Source organism: Haliotis asinina, chromosome 2, assembly GCF_037392515.1.
Source record: "Haliotis asinina isolate JCU_RB_2024 chromosome 2, JCU_Hal_asi_v2, whole genome shotgun sequence".
NCBI lineage: Eukaryota > Metazoa > Mollusca > Gastropoda > Lepetellida > Haliotidae > Haliotis > Haliotis asinina.
The window spans coordinates 72,695,999-72,713,449 of NC_090281.1; the positions used below are offsets into that span (position 1 = coordinate 72,695,999).

The 17,451-nt window shown below is 37.0% G+C and overlaps 4 protein-coding genes across 4 annotated transcripts; all 4 read right to left on the reverse strand.

The window, feature by feature from the left end:
* Nucleotides 1-1,605: 1,605 nt before the first annotated feature.
* On the reverse strand, nucleotides 1,606-2,355 carry LOC137272004 (chorion class A protein L11-like). Its single transcript, XM_067804381.1, has 2 exons — nucleotides 2,350-2,355; nucleotides 1,606-2,131 (listed from the first exon to the last, which is right to left on the reverse strand). The coding sequence occupies exons 1-2, from the start codon at nucleotides 2,353-2,355 to the stop codon at nucleotides 1,631-1,633; spliced, it is 507 nt and encodes a 168-aa protein (XP_067660482.1). The 3' UTR covers nucleotides 1,606-1,630.
* A 2,588-nt stretch (nucleotides 2,356-4,943) lies between these two features.
* On the reverse strand, nucleotides 4,944-5,693 carry LOC137272005 (chorion class A protein L11-like). Its single transcript, XM_067804382.1, has 2 exons — nucleotides 5,688-5,693; nucleotides 4,944-5,469 (listed from the first exon to the last, which is right to left on the reverse strand). Exons 1-2 carry the CDS (start codon nucleotides 5,691-5,693, stop codon nucleotides 4,969-4,971), a joined length of 507 nt encoding a protein of 168 aa, XP_067660483.1. The 3' UTR covers nucleotides 4,944-4,968.
* A 2,588-nt stretch (nucleotides 5,694-8,281) lies between these two features.
* On the reverse strand, nucleotides 8,282-9,031 carry LOC137272006 (chorion class A protein L11-like). The gene is made up of 2 exons (XM_067804383.1): nucleotides 9,026-9,031; nucleotides 8,282-8,807 (listed from the first exon to the last, which is right to left on the reverse strand). Exons 1-2 carry the CDS (start codon nucleotides 9,029-9,031, stop codon nucleotides 8,307-8,309), a joined length of 507 nt encoding a protein of 168 aa, XP_067660484.1. The 3' UTR covers nucleotides 8,282-8,306.
* A 2,578-nt stretch (nucleotides 9,032-11,609) lies between these two features.
* On the reverse strand, nucleotides 11,610-12,359 carry LOC137272007 (chorion class A protein L11-like). Its single transcript, XM_067804384.1, has 2 exons — nucleotides 12,354-12,359; nucleotides 11,610-12,135 (listed from the first exon to the last, which is right to left on the reverse strand). Exons 1-2 carry the CDS (start codon nucleotides 12,357-12,359, stop codon nucleotides 11,635-11,637), a joined length of 507 nt encoding a protein of 168 aa, XP_067660485.1. The 3' UTR covers nucleotides 11,610-11,634.
* Nucleotides 12,360-17,451: the final 5,092 nt, after the last annotated feature.

Consider the following 17,451-nt stretch of genomic DNA (forward strand, 5'->3'; position numbering starts at 1 on the left):
ACACTGTATGTATAACATGTTTTGACATTATGAGTCCTCTGTTTGCCGAGCTAAACAGACCACAGGTATGGCCCTTTGATTATGACGTAACTGGTGCAAGCCGATTTAGACTGGTCTCCTGTCTAGTCTCAAAGCCAAAAGATGCAATACTGACATTAAACACATTAAAAGGCGGATGTAAAAATACGAAAGAATCAGTAGAACTGAAACTGTAACCAGCCAGCAGACAGAAATGATCGTGTGTATTGTTGTGCATAACCTCACCACGATGAAAATATCAATTACGCATCACAGTGTTGATGTACGTATGACATTACTATCGCAAAGTGACTTTCTCAAAATGACGTGTTCACCGAAAGGATGTCTGGAAGGAAACGTTTGATGTTTTCATCAACAAACATAGCATAAATGTGACATGTAAGTAGTCCGACATATTCGGACAATCAGCAGGTTGGTATATTCTTTTTTGTTTTCGTTGTGATCAATAGTAAGAAATGAGGAGAAGTACCGTCGTATGTGTGAGATACACGCTTACGGAAATTATGACATATCTTGAATCGTGGAAATATTTGGAATACACCTATTTTTATTTAACCATCTCTCGCTGTGATGTTCTTCCCACACTTTCTTAAACATATGAGCAGGCGCATGCAACGAGTGGGCTAATGGAGTGATTCCACTCACGATTACAATGTGTGAAGCTTATTTTCCTTGCTTCCTTCTATGATATTGCTGGAATATAGCTGAAAACGGCGTAAAACCAAACTCACTATAGCAAAACATGAAGGCAGCTTACAGTTTCAAAGTTGTCATTCTGTCGAGGTGTGTTTGAATACGCTAGTGCTCAAAGTGTTTGCTTGTCACGAAAGACTTCAGGGTACAATGTGTGGATGTCTTTCCCTGTGTCCCATGTTGTTGTGTTGCATAACTGTTGAAAATAAGTAGTCCACAGTCATGACGGCCAAACTAGTGTTGATCAAACATGCATACACTTTTTTCAGTTTCATATCGAGGTATGTTGAAGCTGTCTTTAGCTGAAAGTTTGGACTCCTTTCAGGTGTGTGCAGTGTGTAGGTGTCTTGCTTTGTGTCCCATGAGGTTGCTTCATTAGTGAAAATATATATATATATATACGTGTGTGTGTGTGAGAGAGAGTTTGTGGACAGAGACTGAGGAAATAGGCCTTTGTACAAGAGTTTCACTCATGTACTTGTAATCAGTTATTATTGCACAGAATTTGTCCGCTTGAACACAACAAACAAGCTTAGCACTGTTCTCATTAGATATTACATACCAGTGTGAGTTGGTTAAAAAGTAAATACATGTATGTGTTGCTATGAATGGTGACAGGTACAGTGTGACTATCACGAGAAAATATTTGATGTTCGTGTTAATCACTGATAATGATCTTGTTAGAAAACATTGCTTTCTTTCAGTCTGTAGATTCCATATGCAAATCGAAATATAACTACAGCGTAGATTCAGATGCATACAGACACAGAAAGTTTACATGGAATACCACTGTTTAAATGAACACAGTACGTTGATGTGTTGGGTTTTATCCATTTTATTCATGTAAAGTAGAACACTGCATATAAAATTCACATCCAAGGCATCTGTGCATAAGTCTCTAGTGGTAGTAATATGGACTGGCTTTGTTGAAGAAAGAACCAGCAACTCCATGACCAACGAAGGGTCCACCATGTCCGTAAACACCGTGTCCAGCAATGAAGGGACCGTGTCCAACGAAAGGTCCACGTACACCTAGACCAGCCTTGTGACCAGCAACACCTTTACCGTAGCCATTGCTGTTGTAGCTGTAGGGGTTGTAGTCGTTACCGTAAGCTTTTCCAGAACCAACGTTACCAACGCCTTTACCGTAGCCATAACCGTTGTAGCCATAGTTCTTGTTGTAGGGATTGTAACCATAGCCGATACCAGCAATGCCAATGTTACCTACACCTTTACTGTTACCGTATCCGTTATAGCCATAGTGATTGTATGGGTTGTAGTCTTTACGAGCAATACGTCCAGTGTTGAAGCCGACACCGAAATGTCCAACTCCTTTACCAAGTAGAGGTAACTGTGCCATGGCAGAGCAGGCCATGACGGACAGCACAGTGAAGACAAACTGAAAAAATGATAAATTGCAATTGATTCTGAGATGAACAACTTAACGAGATTATACCACACAGAACTAAACGTTGTTGCAAATCTGAAAGTATACCACCTGCCTCATTATTTGTACTTTGACGATCTTTTTTCACGAACATGATAGACCTTTGAGGGTTTACTTATAACCCCCACTAAAAGAACGTTTAAGATGATGAAAACAAAATGGAACCTTACCTTCATGATGAACAGACTTGACTAGACGATAAACATGTGATGGGACGACTGTTACTATCACTAGGAAGCTGCCTACATATGTACTTATTTTCCGGGATCACGTGGTCACTCTCCACACCATTATGTCGTCATGCGTGCACCACGTGACCGTGCCATTAGAGGACTACATGGAGAGTTATGGATATCATTATTCACTAAATCAGTCCAACCTATTGTTTCAAATGGAAGCAATTTATTTTCTGTTTAAATGAATATTGTTATTGTATCAGCTGGATAAGATATTTATGTGACTGTAATCTCTATGTTTAATGTATTTTCCAAATCTATACATTATCACATTGTCACTCTGTCAACCACAGTAGGTTAAACTTGTCTGGCAATAACAAAGTCTGCAACAAAAACGCACATTCAAAACCAGATTGTTGATCATGGAGGATATGTAAGCACTATTGTCAATTTTCCATTTATTCCAGTAGCATTTGACAAATATAATACTTTAATTTCGTTTCTATATTAATGATTTTGCTTTTTAAATAGACATAAGGCATAGTCAATCATCTAACCAAATATGTGGTCATCACGTTCAATATCTCATACAAATCTCAGTCAGGTATGTCCTTTACACTTCTTAATTTTGATTTTAGAAAAGTAGCTTTGAGACAATATTAATAAACTATTCATTTTAAAGACTTTGTTTTGAAGTAGTATATGTTTTAATGCATGCAGGATATAACGAATGTAAAGATAAAACAAAAGTGTTTTAATGCTCTTCTATGAATGTTTTATTCTATACCTGGACATGTTTCAGGTAAAATTTGTGGTTTTATGAAACAATGAAACTGTTTAAGCACCTTGTTTTACATTCGTATTATTTGATAAATGTTTCTGCTGAACGTTAAGGTAAATGTACACGAAATAATCACGTTTTTTTCTAATGTGAACCAAAATCGACTTTTTCTAAATTATTTAATAGCAATGTCTTTGGTCTTACACTGTATGTATAACATGTTTTGACATTATGAGTCCTCTGTTTGCCGAGCTAAACAGACCACAGGTATGGCCCTTTGATTATGACGTAACTGGTGCAAGCCGATTTAGACTGGTCTCCTGTCTAGTCTCAAAGCCAAAAGATGCAATACTGACATTAAACACATTAAAAGGCGGATGTAAAAATACGAAAGAATCAGTAGAACTGAAACTGTAACCAGCCAGCAGACAGAAATGATCGTGTGTATTGTTGTGTATAACCTCACCACGATGAAAATATCAATTACGCATCACAGTGTTGATGTACGTATGACATTACTATCGCAAAGTGACTTTCTCAAAATGACGTGTTCACCGAAAGGATGTCTGGAAGGAAACGTTTGATGTTTTCATCAACAAACATAGCATAAATGTGACATGTAAGTAGTCCGACATATTCGGACAATCAGCAGGTTGGTATATTCTTTTTTGTTTTCGTTGTGATCAATAGTAAGAAATGAGGAGAAGTACCGTCGTATGTGTGAGATACACGCTTACGGAAATTATGACATATCTTGAATCGTGGAAATATTTGGAATACACCTATTTTTATTTAACCATCTCTCGCTGTGATGTTCTTCCCACACTTTCTTAAACATATGAGCAGGCGCATGCAACGAGTGGGCTAATGGAGTGATTCCACTCACGATTACAATGTGTGAAGCTTATTTTCCTTGCTTCCTTCTATGATATTGCTGGAATATAGCTGAAAACGGCGTAAAACCAAACTCACTATAGCAAAACATGAAGGCAGCTTACAGTTTCAAAGTTGTCATTCTGTCGAGGTGTGTTTGAATACGCTAGTGCTCAAAGTGTTTGCTTGTCACGAAAGACTTCAGGGTACAATGTGTGGATGTCTTTCCCTGTGTCCCATGTTGTTGTGTTGCATAACTGTTGAAAATAAGTAGTCCACAGTCATGACGGCCAAACTAGTGTTGATCAAACATGCATACACTTTTTTCAGTTTCATATCGAGGTATGTTGAAGCTGTCTTTAGCTGAAAGTTTGGACTCCTTTCAGGTGTGTGCAGTGTGTAGGTGTCTTGCTTTGTGTCCCATGAGGTTGCTTCATTAGTGAAAATATATATATATATATACGTGTGTGTGTGTGAGAGAGAGTTTGTGGACAGAGACTGAGGAAATAGGCCTTTGTACAAGAGTTTCACTCATGTACTTGTAATCAGTTATTATTGCACAGAATTTGTCCGCTTGAACACAACAAACAAGCTTAGCACTGTTCTCATTAGATATTACATACCAGTGTGAGTTGGTTAAAAAGTAAATACATGTATGTGTTGCTATGAATGGTGACAGGTACAGTGTGACTATCACGAGAAAATATTTGATGTTCGTGTTAATCACTGATAATGATCTTGTTAGAAAACATTGCTTTCTTTCAGTCTGTAGATTCCATATGCAAATCGAAATATAACTACAGCGTAGATTCAGATGCATACAGACACAGAAAGTTTACATGGAATACCACTGTTTAAATGAACACAGTACGTTGATGTGTTGGGTTTTATCCATTTTATTCATGTAAAGTAGAACACTGCATATAAAATTCACATCCAAGGCATCTGTGCATAAGTCTCTAGTGGTAGTAATATGGACTGGCTTTGTTGAAGAAAGAACCAGCAACTCCATGACCAACGAAGGGTCCACCATGTCCGTAAACACCGTGTCCAGCAATGAAGGGACCGTGTCCAACGAAAGGTCCACGTACACCTAGACCAGCCTTGTGACCAGCAACACCTTTACCGTAGCCATTGCTGTTGTAGCTGTAGGGGTTGTAGTCGTTACCGTAAGCTTTTCCAGAACCAACGTTACCAACGCCTTTACCGTAGCCATAACCGTTGTAGCCATAGTTCTTGTTGTAGGGATTGTAACCATAGCCGATACCAGCAATGCCAATGTTACCTACACCTTTACTGTTACCGTATCCGTTATAGCCATAGTGATTGTATGGGTTGTAGTCTTTACGAGCAATACGTCCAGTGTTGAAGCCGACACCGAAATGTCCAACTCCTTTACCAAGTAGAGGTAACTGTGCCATGGCAGAGCAGGCCATGACGGACAGCACAGTGAAGACAAACTGAAAAAATGATAAATTGCAATTGATTCTGAGATGAACAACTTAACGAGATTATACCACACAGAACTAAACGTTGTTGCAAATCTGAAAGTATACCACCTGCCTCATTATTTGTACTTTGACGATCTTTTTTCACGAACATGATAGACCTTTGAGGGTTTACTTATAACCCCCACTAAAAGAACGTTTAAGATGATGAAAACAAAATGGAACCTTACCTTCATGATGAACAGACTTGACTAGACGATAAACATGTGATGGGACGACTGTTACTATCACTAGGAAGCTGCCTACATATGTACTTATTTTCCGGGATCACGTGGTCACTCTCCACACCATTATGTCGTCATGCGTGCACCACGTGACCGTGCCATTAGAGGACCACATGGAGAGTTATGGATATCATTATTCACTAAATCAGTCCAACCTATTGTTTCAAATGGAAGCAATTTATTTTCTGTTTAAATGAATATTGTTATTGTATCAGCTGGATAAGATATTTATGTGACTGTAATCTCTATGTTTAATGTATTTTCCAAATCTATACATTATCACATTGTCACTCTGTCAACCACAGTAGGTTAAACTTGTCTGGCAATAACAAAGTCTGCAATAAAAACGCACATTCAAAACCAGATTGTTGATCATGGAGGATATGTAAGCACTATTGTCAATTTTCCATTTATTCCAGTAGCATTTGACAAATATAATACTTTAATTTCGTTTCTATATTAATGATTTTGCTTTTTAAATAGACATAAGGCATAGTCAATCATCTAACCAAATATGTGGTCATCACGTTCAATATCTCATACAAATCTCAGTCAGGTATGTCCTTTACACTTCTTAATTTTGATTTTAGAAAAGTAGCTTTGAGACAATATTAATAAACTATTCATTTTAAAGACTTTGTTTTGAAGTAGTATATGTTTTAATGCATGCAGGATATAACGAATGTAAAGATAAAACAAAAGTGTTTTAATGCTCTTCTATGAATGTTTTATTCTATACCTGGACATGTTTCAGGTAAAATTTGTGGTTTTATGAAACAATGAAACTGTTTAAGCACCTTGTTTTACATTCGTATTATTTGATAAATGTTTCTGCTGAACGTTAAGGTAAATGTACACGAAATAATCACGTTTTTTTCTAATGTGAACCAAAATCGACTTTTTCTAAATTATTTAATAGCAATGTCTTTGGTCTTACACTGTATGTATAACATGTTTTGACATTATGAGTCCTCTGTTTGCCGAGCTAAACAGACCACAGGTATGGCCCTTTGATTATGACGTAACTGGTGCAAGCCGATTTAGACTGGTCTCCTGTCTAGTCTCAAAGCCAAAAGATGCAATACTGACATTAAACACATTAAAAGGCGGATGTAAAAATACGAAAGAATCAGTAGAACTGAAACTGTAACCAGCCAGCAGACAGAAATGATCGTGTGTATTGTTGTGCATAACCTCACCACGATGAAAATATCAATTACGCATCACAGTGTTGATGTACATATGACATTACTATCGCAAAGTGACTTTCTCAAAATGACGTGTTCACCGAAAGGATGTCTGGAAGGAAACGTTTGATGTTTTCATCAACAAACATAGCATAAATGTGACATGTAAGTAGTCCGACATATTCGGACAATCAGCAGGTTGGTATATTCTTTTTTGTTTTCGTTGTGATCAATAGTAAGAAATGAGGAGAAGTACCGTCGTATGTGTGAGATACACGCTTACGGAAATTATGACATATCTTGAATCGTGGAAATATTTGGAATACACCTATTTTTATTTAACCATCTCTCGCTGTGATGTTCTTCCCACACTTTCTTAAACATATGAGCAGGTGCATGCAACGAGTGGGCTAATGGAGTGATTCCACTCACGATTACAATGTGTGAAGCTTATTTTCCTTGCTTCCTTCTATGATATTGCTGGAATATAGCTGAAAACGGCGTAAAACCAAACTCACTATAGCAAAACATGAAGGCAGCTTACAGTTTCAAAGTTGTCATTCTGTCGAGGTGTGTTTGAATACGCTAGTGCTCAAAGTGTTTGCTTGTCACGAAAGACTTCAGGGTACAATGTGTGGATGTCTTTCCCTGTGTCCCATGTTGTTGTGTTGCATAACTGTTGAAAATAAGTAGTCCACAGTCATGACGGCCAAACTAGTGTTGATCAAACATGCATACACTTTTTTCAGTTTCATATCGAGGTATGTTGAAGCTGTCTTTAGCTGAAAGTTTGGACTCCTTTCAGGTGTGTGCAGTGTGTAGGTGTCTTGCTTTGTGTCCCATGAGGTTGCTTCATTAGTGAAAATATATATATATATATACGTGTGTGTGTGTGAGAGAGAGTTTGTGGACAGAGACTGAGGAAATAGGCCTTTGTACAAGAGTTTCACTCATGTACTTGTAATCAGTTATTATTGCACAGAATTTGTCCGCTTGAACACAACAAACAAGCTTAGCACTGTTCTCATTAGATATTACATACCAGTGTGAGTTGGTTAAAAAGTAAATACATGTATGTGTTGCTATGAATGGTGACAGGTACAGTGTGACTATCACGAGAAAATATTTGATGTTCGTGTTAATCACTGATAATGATCTTGTTAGAAAACATTGCTTTCTTTCAGTCTGTAGATTCCATGTGCAAATCGAAATATAACTACAGCGTAGATTCAGATGCATACAGACACAGAAAGTTTACATGGAATACCACTGTTTAAATGAACACAGTACGTTGATGTGTTGGGTTTTATCCATTTTATTCATGTAAAGTAGAACACTGCATATAAAATTCACATCCAAGGCATCTGTGCATAAGTCTCTAGTGGTAGTAATATGGACTGGCTTTGTTGAAGAAAGAACCAGCAACTCCATGACCAACGAAGGGTCCACCATGTCCGTAAACACCGTGTCCAGCAATGAAGGGACCGTGTCCAACGAAAGGTCCACGTACACCTAGACCAGCCTTGTGACCAGCAACACCTTTACCGTAGCCATTGCTGTTGTAGCTGTAGGGGTTGTAGTCGTTACCGTAAGCTTTTCCAGAACCAACGTTACCAACGCCTTTACCGTAGCCATAACCGTTGTAGCCATAGTTCTTGTTGTAGGGATTGTAACCATAGCCGATACCAGCAATGCCAATGTTACCTACACCTTTACTGTTACCGTATCCGTTATAGCCATAGTGATTGTATGGGTTGTAGTCTTTACGAGCAATACGTCCAGTGTTGAAGCCGACACCGAAATGTCCAACTCCTTTACCAAGTAGAGGTAACTGTGCCATGGCAGAGCAGGCCATGACGGACAGCACAGTGAAGACAAACTGAAAAAATGATAAATTGCAATTGATTCTGAGATGAACAACTTAACGAGATTATACCACACAGAACTAAACGTTGTTGCAAATCTGAAAGTATACCACCTGCCTCATTATTTGTACTTTGACGATCTTTTTTCACGAACATGATAGGCCTTTGAGGGTTTACTTATAACCCCCACTAAAAGAACGTTTAAGATGATGAAAACAAAATGGAACCTTACCTTCATGATGAACAGACTTGACTAGACGATAAACATGTGATGGGACGACTGTTACTATCACTAGGAAGCTGCCTACATATGTACTTATTTTCCGGGATCACGTGGTCACTCTCCACACCATTATGTCGTCATCGTGACCGTGCCATTAGAGGACCACATGGAGAGTTATGGATATCATTATTCACTAAATCAGTCCAACCTATTGTTTCAAATGGAAGCAATTTATTTTCTGTTTAAATGAATATTGTTATTGTATCAGCTGGATAAGATATTTATGTGACTGTAATCTCTATGTTTAATGTATTTTCCAAATCTATACATTATCACATTGTCACTCTGTCAACCACAGTAGGTTAAACTTGTCTGGCAATAACAAAGTCTCCAACAAAAACGCACATTCAAAACCAGATTGTTGATCATGGAGGATATGTAAGCACTATTGTCAATTTTCCATTTATTCCAGTAGCATTTGACAAATATAATACTTTAATTTCGTTTCTATATTAATGATTTTGCTTTTTAAATAGACATAAGGCATAGTCAATCATCTAACCAAATATGTGGTCATCACGTTCAATATCTCATACAAATCTCAGTCAGGTATGTCCTTTACACTTCTTAATTTTGATTTTAGAAAAGTAGCTTTGAGACAATATTAATAAACTATTCATTTTAAAGACTTTGTTTTGAAGTAGTATATGTTTTAATGCATGCAGGATATAACGAATGTAAAGATAAAACAAAAGTGTTTTAATGCTCTTCTATGAATGTTTTATTCTATACCTGGACATGTTTCAGGTAAAATTTGTGGTTTTATGAAACAATGAAACTGTTTAAGCACCTTGTTTTACATTCGTATTATTTGATAAATGTTTCTGCTGAACGTTAAGGTAAATGTACACGAAATAATCACGTTTTTTTCTAATGTGAACCAAAATCGACTTTTTCTAAATTATTTAATAGCAATGTCTTTGGTCTTACACTGTATGTATAACATGTTTTGACATTATGAGTCCTCTGTTTGCCGAGCTAAACAGACCACAGGTATGGCCCTTTGATTATGACGTAACTGGTGCAAGCCGATTTAGACTGGTCTCCTGTCTAGTCTCAAAGCCAAAAGATGCAATACTGACATTAAACACATTAAAAGGCGGATGTAAAAATACGAAAGAATCAGTAGAACTGAAACTGTAACCAGCCAGCAGACAGAAATGATCGTGTGTATTGTTGTGCATAACCTCACCACGATGAAAATATCAATTACGCATCACAGTGTTGATGTACGTATGACATTACTATCGCAAAGTGACTTTCTCAAAATGACGTGTTCACCGAAAGGATGTCTGGAAGGAAACGTTTGATGTTTTCATCAACAAACATAGCATAAATGTGACATGTAAGTAGTCCGACATATTCGGACAATCAGCAGGTTGGTATATTCTTTTTTGTTTTCGTTGTGATCAATAGTAAGAAATGAGGAGAAGTACCGTCGTATGTGTGAGATACACGCTTACGGAAATTATGACATATCTTGAATCGTGGAAATATTTGGAATACACCTATTTTTATTTAACCATCTCTCGCTGTGATGTTCTTCCCACACTTTCTTAAACATATGAGCAGGCGCATGCAACGAGTGGGCTAATGGAGTGATTCCACTCACGATTACAATGTGTGAAGCTTATTTTCCTTGCTTCCTTCTATGATATTGCTGGAATATAGCTGAAAACGGCGTAAAACCAAACTCACTATAGCAAAACATGAAGGCAGCTTACAGTTTCAAAGTTGTCATTCTGTCGAGGTGTGTTTGAATACGCTAGTGCTCAAAGTGTTTGCTTGTCACGAAAGACTTCAGGGTACAATGTGTGGATGTCTTTCCCTGTGTCCCATGTTGTTGTGTTGCATAACTGTTGAAAATAAGTAGTCCACAGTCATGACGGCCAAACTAGTGTTGATCAAACATGCATACACTTTTTTCAGTTTCATATCGAGGTATGTTGAAGCTGTCTTTAGCTGAAAGTTTGGACTCCTTTCAGGTGTGTGCAGTGTGTAGGTGTCTTGCTTTGTGTCCCATGAGGTTGCTTCATTAGTGAAAATATATATATATATATACGTGTGTGTGTGTGAGAGAGAGTTTGTGGACAGAGACTGAGGAAATAGGCCTTTGTACAAGAGTTTCACTCATGTACTTGTAATCAGTTATTATTGCACAGAATTTGTCCGCTTGAACACAACAAACAAGCTTAGCACTGTTCTCATTAGATATTACATACCAGTGTGAGTTGGTTAAAAAGTAAATACATGTATGTGTTGCTATGAATGGTGACAGGTACAGTGTGACTATCACGAGAAAATATTTGATGTTCGTGTTAATCACTGATAATGATCTTGTTAGAAAACATTGCTTTCTTTCAGTCTGTAGATTCCATATGCAAATCGAAATATAACTACAGCGTAGATTCAGATGCATACAGACACAGAAAGTTTACATGGAATACCACTGTTTAAATGAACACAGTACGTTGATGTGTTGGGTTTTATCCATTTTATTCATGTAAAGTAGAACACTGCATATAAAATTCACATCCAAGGCATCTGTGCATAAGTCTCTAGTGGTAGTAATATGGACTGGCTTTGTTGAAGAAAGAACCAGCAACTCCATGACCAACGAAGGGTCCACCATGTCCGTAAACACCGTGTCCAGCAATGAAGGGACCGTGTCCAACGAAAGGTCCACGTACACCTAGACCAGCCTTGTGACCAGCAACACCTTTACCGTAGCCATTGCTGTTGTAGCTGTAGGGGTTGTAGTCGTTACCGTAAGCTTTTCCAGAACCAACGTTACCAACGCCTTTACCGTAGCCATAACCGTTGTAGCCATAGTTCTTGTTGTAGGGATTGTAACCATAGCCGATACCAGCAATGCCAATGTTACCTACACCTTTACTGTTACCGTATCCGTTATAGCCATAGTGATTGTATGGGTTGTAGTCTTTACGAGCAATACGTCCAGTGTTGAAGCCGACACCGAAATGTCCAACTCCTTTACCAAGTAGAGGTAACTGTGCCATGGCAGAGCAGGCCATGACGGACAGCACAGTGAAGACAAACTGAAAAAATGATAAATTGCAATTGATTCTGAGATGAACAACTTAACGAGATTATACCACACAGAACTAAACGTTGTTGCAAATCTGAAAGTATACCACCTGCCTCATTATTTGTACTTTGACGATCTTTTTTCACGAACATGATAGACCTTTGAGGGTTTACTTATAACCCCCACTAAAAGAACGTTTAAGATGATGAAAACAAAATGGAACCTTACCTTCATGATGAACAGACTTGACTAGACGATAAACATGTGATGGGACGACTGTTACTATCACTAGGAAGCTGCCTACATATGTACTTATTTTCCGGGATCACGTGGTCACTCTCCACACCATTATGTCGTCATGCGTGCACCACGTGACCGTGCCATTAGAGGACCACATGGAGAGTTATGGATATCATTATTCACTAAATCAGTCCAACCTATTGTTTCAAATGGAAGCAATTTATTTTCTGTTTAAATGAATATTGTTATTGTATCAGCTGGATAAGATATTTATGTGACTGTAATCTCTATGTTTAATGTATTTTCCAAATCTATACATTATCACATTGTCACTCTGTCAACCACAGTAGGTTAAACTTGTCTGGCAATAACAAAGTCTGCAACAAAAACGCACATTCAAAACCAGATTGTTGATCATGGAGGATATGTAAGCACTATTGTCAATTTTCCATTTATTCCAGTAGCATTTGACAAATATAATACTTTAATTTCGTTTCTATATTAATGATTTTGCTTTTTAAATAGACATAAGGCATAGTCAATCATCTAACCAAATATGTGGTCATCACGTTCAATATCTCATACAAATCTCAGTCAGGTATGTCCTTTACACTTCTTAATTTTGATTTTAGAAAAGTAGCTTTGAGACAATATTAATAAACTATTCATTTTAAAGACTTTGTTTTGAATTAGTATATGTTTTAATGCATGCAGGATATAACGAATGTAAAGATAAAACAAAAGTGTTTTAATGCTCTTCTATGAATGTTTTATTCTATACCTGGACATGTTTCAGGTAAAATTTGTGGTTTTATGAAACAATGAAACTGTTTAAGCACCTTGTTTTACATTCGTATTATTTGATAAATGTTTCTGCTGAACGTTAAGTTAAATGTACACGAAATAATCACGTTTTTTCTAATGTGAACCAAAATCGACTTTTTCTAAATTATTTAATAGCAATGTCTTTGGTCTTACACTGTATGTATAACATGTTTTGACATTATGAGTCCTCTGTTTGCCGAGCTAAACAGACCACAGGTATGGCCCTTTGATTATGACGTAACTGGTGCAAGCCGATTTAGACTGGTCTCCTGTCTAGTCTCAAAGCCAAAAGATGCAATACTGACATTAAACACATTAAAAGGCGGATGTAAAAATACGAAAGAATCAGTAGAACTGAAACTGTAACCAGCCAGCAGACAGAAATGATCGTGTGTATTGTTGTGCATAACCTCACCACGATGAAAATATCAATTACGCATCACAGTGTTGATGTACGTATGACATTACTATCGCAAAGTGACTTTCTCAAAATGACGTGTTCACCGAAAGGATGTCTGGAAGGAAACGTTTGATGTTTTCATCAACAAACATAGCATAAATGTGACATGTAAGTAGTCCGACATATTCGGACAATCAGCAGGTTGGTATATTCTTTTTTGTTTTCGTTGTGATCAATAGTAAGAAATGAGGAGAAGTACCGTCGTATGTGTGAGATACACGCTTACGGAAATTATGATATATCGTGAATCGTGGAAATATTTGGAATACACCTATTTTTATTTAACCATCTCTCGCTGTGATGTTCTTCCCACACTTTCTTAAACATATGAGCAGGCGCATGCAACGAGTGGGCTAATGGATCAATCTCTTTATGAGAAAACGATACACAGTGTAAAATATGGGATGGACTTTGTTACATTTTAAACGAGGGGTCCTTTCACACACCTAGTATATTTAGCTATGTTTTAGTGACAAAGTCATTTTATTTTGAAATTTCGAGAAAATCGAAGATGGCTTTGAATTACAGTTGTTATGTAATGGGGAAAACATAGGAGACATACGCTTCTGTCTGAAAGTTCATTTCGACGTTCATGCAGTTTCCTAAAGATTCTCGGCGATTCTCGGTACATCGATAATGCTTCAGAACAAGGGATTGCTGATTCGACCAAACAACAGAATACTGGTGATCACAATGATACGTTTATTTATTTATTTATTTATTTATTTATTTATTTATTTATTTATTTATTTATTTATTTATTTATTTATTTATTTATTTATTTATTTATTTATTTATTTATTTATTTATTTATTTTGTACTTATCTTTTTAAGTCGATGTTCGAACATTTAAATCAGGAGATGCTAATAATTACCTAAGATGCAGTGAATGGTGATATATAGTGTCAAAACTGTAAGTTTCACAATATTTGCTCTGCAGTGAGCGGTTGATATAGAAACACAAATTTTAAACAGAATTCAAAACGGCGAATTGTATCATCGGGATGTATTTTGATGTGGTTTCAGCGTCAAAGTGAAGGCTGTAGAAGAGGAACATATATTGTACGATGTATGTTGGAGTGAACCAAACGTGAAATGCCTGCACTTTCACCGAGGAAAGGCTAGATTTAGTGCATATACGTTTGAGCTTTGGTGAAAGAAGTTAGCCTAGTAACGACGAAAGACGGCCAACTTAGGTTGAGTGTCATGCAAATTGGTTAAGTGGTAACGCTTTTTGAACAATTTAAGTGTGGAACAGACCACATATCCATGTCTCGGCCAGGCAACAGGTGTATTAAAACAATAGCCTGCACATCGAGTGACAAGAACCACACCTACACCTGCACCACGTGAAATGGGTCTAATAGCGTCTTTATATTCCTTTATCATTTGGGCACCAACGGCGTCATTTCAAAGAGACGTAGGCCATGGTTGGTTCATTGTGAACACTGAACTCTCGGTTAATGTAGACACTTTGAATTGATTATAATATCCCAAAAAAAGATATTTATAGTTACCTCTGATGTATGTATTGTTTTGGCTATAAAACTATTTGACAAATACGTTAATTTTCTTGTAAACCTGCCCTTTAATTTCCCTTCGATTTTTAACACTTCAGTCACTATTTATTCTGTATAGTTCCAATACATGGAATGTTGTCGATGTAGCCATTGTGACAATGTTTGTAATCCTAATTTGTAGAGCTAATGAGGAGTATCGACTGATCTAACTGTCCCACAGCAAACCCAACATTTTGTTTTCTAAATAGATCAAATTAGGATTTTATAACCCTTCATGTTTTAATTACATTAATAGATGTACTAATATTCCGTGTAATTTACTTAATTAATACGAAGGTTGTGTAGATACTCGAATGTGAATATGCCAGTCGTACTGACTACTGCGTATGTACTGTGCTCAAATGCTCATCGAAAGGACATGAAACGTAAACGGCTTCAGTCGCATTCTAGTCTCATTGACAGTTGTAGAATCTGTAAGACACAGTTAATTTATCAAACTGAATGCGAGCTAAGTGACCCACATTAGCTCGTATTAGTCTGAGGTTGTGAAAAGCGTTTGAACTTTGTATCGAGTTTAACTGTGTTAAGTCCACTTAAATATCAGTTACGTAATGTTTCATTTTAATCTTGAACTTATTCTTTTACGTTCACTGGCCCACATTATATTAGTGAGAATCCGTAAATGGAAGGACTCATAAATGCAAACAGTTGCGTGGTGTCCTGCAGGCTTATGTCGAGCAATGGGTTATGGGTTAGGCAATGAAGAGATTTAACGATTCAGTTAAGGTTCAGTTCATTACAAGGATAATTTAATGTATGCCTATATAACCTACGGCGTATCATGAATATTAATTATTTTAACGTCATGAGATTGACAGACATGTCCTATTATCCTTCAACACCCATGTGACATAACAAAGCAGATCCTCTGGGTTTAATTTTTACATCTTCATGTTCATTTACCAGTATATAAATGGATTACCCTGTTCGTATTACTTGAAAAAAAAAAGTTTACACAGATATATGTTTGGGCATTCCCTTATCTTCGAATCTCCTGGACATCAAGATTACTCAAAATATAGCCCTGAGGCCGAGTTTGACTAATATTCTATTATTCTAGGCCAGGTGAACAAATTCTAGATGATTGCTTGGCCATTGATATAGCCTGACCATTGAGTATAAAACTGCCCATACGTTGCACAAGCCTGCTATGACTATGACTAGTCACTTTCTAGCTACTGCAGCATTCATTTGGTGTACATTATACGTGTGTGGTGCCCATAAGTGCACAATGGTCTTAAGTGCACAGAAAGTGTTAATATTCTTCAGTGGGCGGCAACATACGTGTGCAATAGAGCACATACCTATGCATTCATTCGTGTGCATGTAAAATAGGCACGAAAAATAAAATTCATATGTACATGAAATATATGCTCTAACCTGTCTACTGTTTTCATCAGCATTTGCCTGTGACTCAGTATCGAATATTTTGTGATGATACTTTGTCAACCCCGAATAGGACATTAGCCACACTTTCATGTTCAACCATGGTTTCTCACGAGTTTTAATTTATCTGTTATCTGAAATTCATTGATTATTCCTGATTATTGCATTAGTATATTAAATTGACGAAACTGCAAGAAACTTAAATTTCTAAAAATGCCCCTGCGTTCCATGTGATGTTGTAATGCCTTTGCGGTTCAACTTCAGTATTTGAACTTATCACGTCTTTGAATTGTTTCTAATCAGTATAGTTATTTACTGCCTTTAACTTTGTCCTCTTCAGGTCATCGATCTGTATTTTGTGAGTATAAATTCATTAAAAGAGGAATAATTGAATGCAATAGATGTGGAATCGGGCCTATGAACCCATGAGGGTTAATGGCATTGGCAGTGGAGTGTTTGTGAAGACATTCAACACTTCTTCAGTTCCTTAGATAGCGTGATGTAGATGGGACACAAAGTCTTGCATCTCATCTTAGTAGCGATCACATGAAACATAATCGTGATAAAACCATCAAAGTATGGTTATTGATTTTGTATGTTACTGAATTATTACATTTTCGATCTCTTATCCTTCAGAAAAATAGTGGTTAGCGATTAATATTCATCACTTTAACGTTGTGAGACTTATCCATTTGCGTTGCGTCAACGATAATTGCTGTCATTATCTTTGCGTGTGACAATAACGCCTCGATATGCCTGTGGCAGTGCAATTAAAGTGAATGGTGGTATAAAATGTATTGGCAGTGGTACTATCAATATGATGAGAGCTAATAAT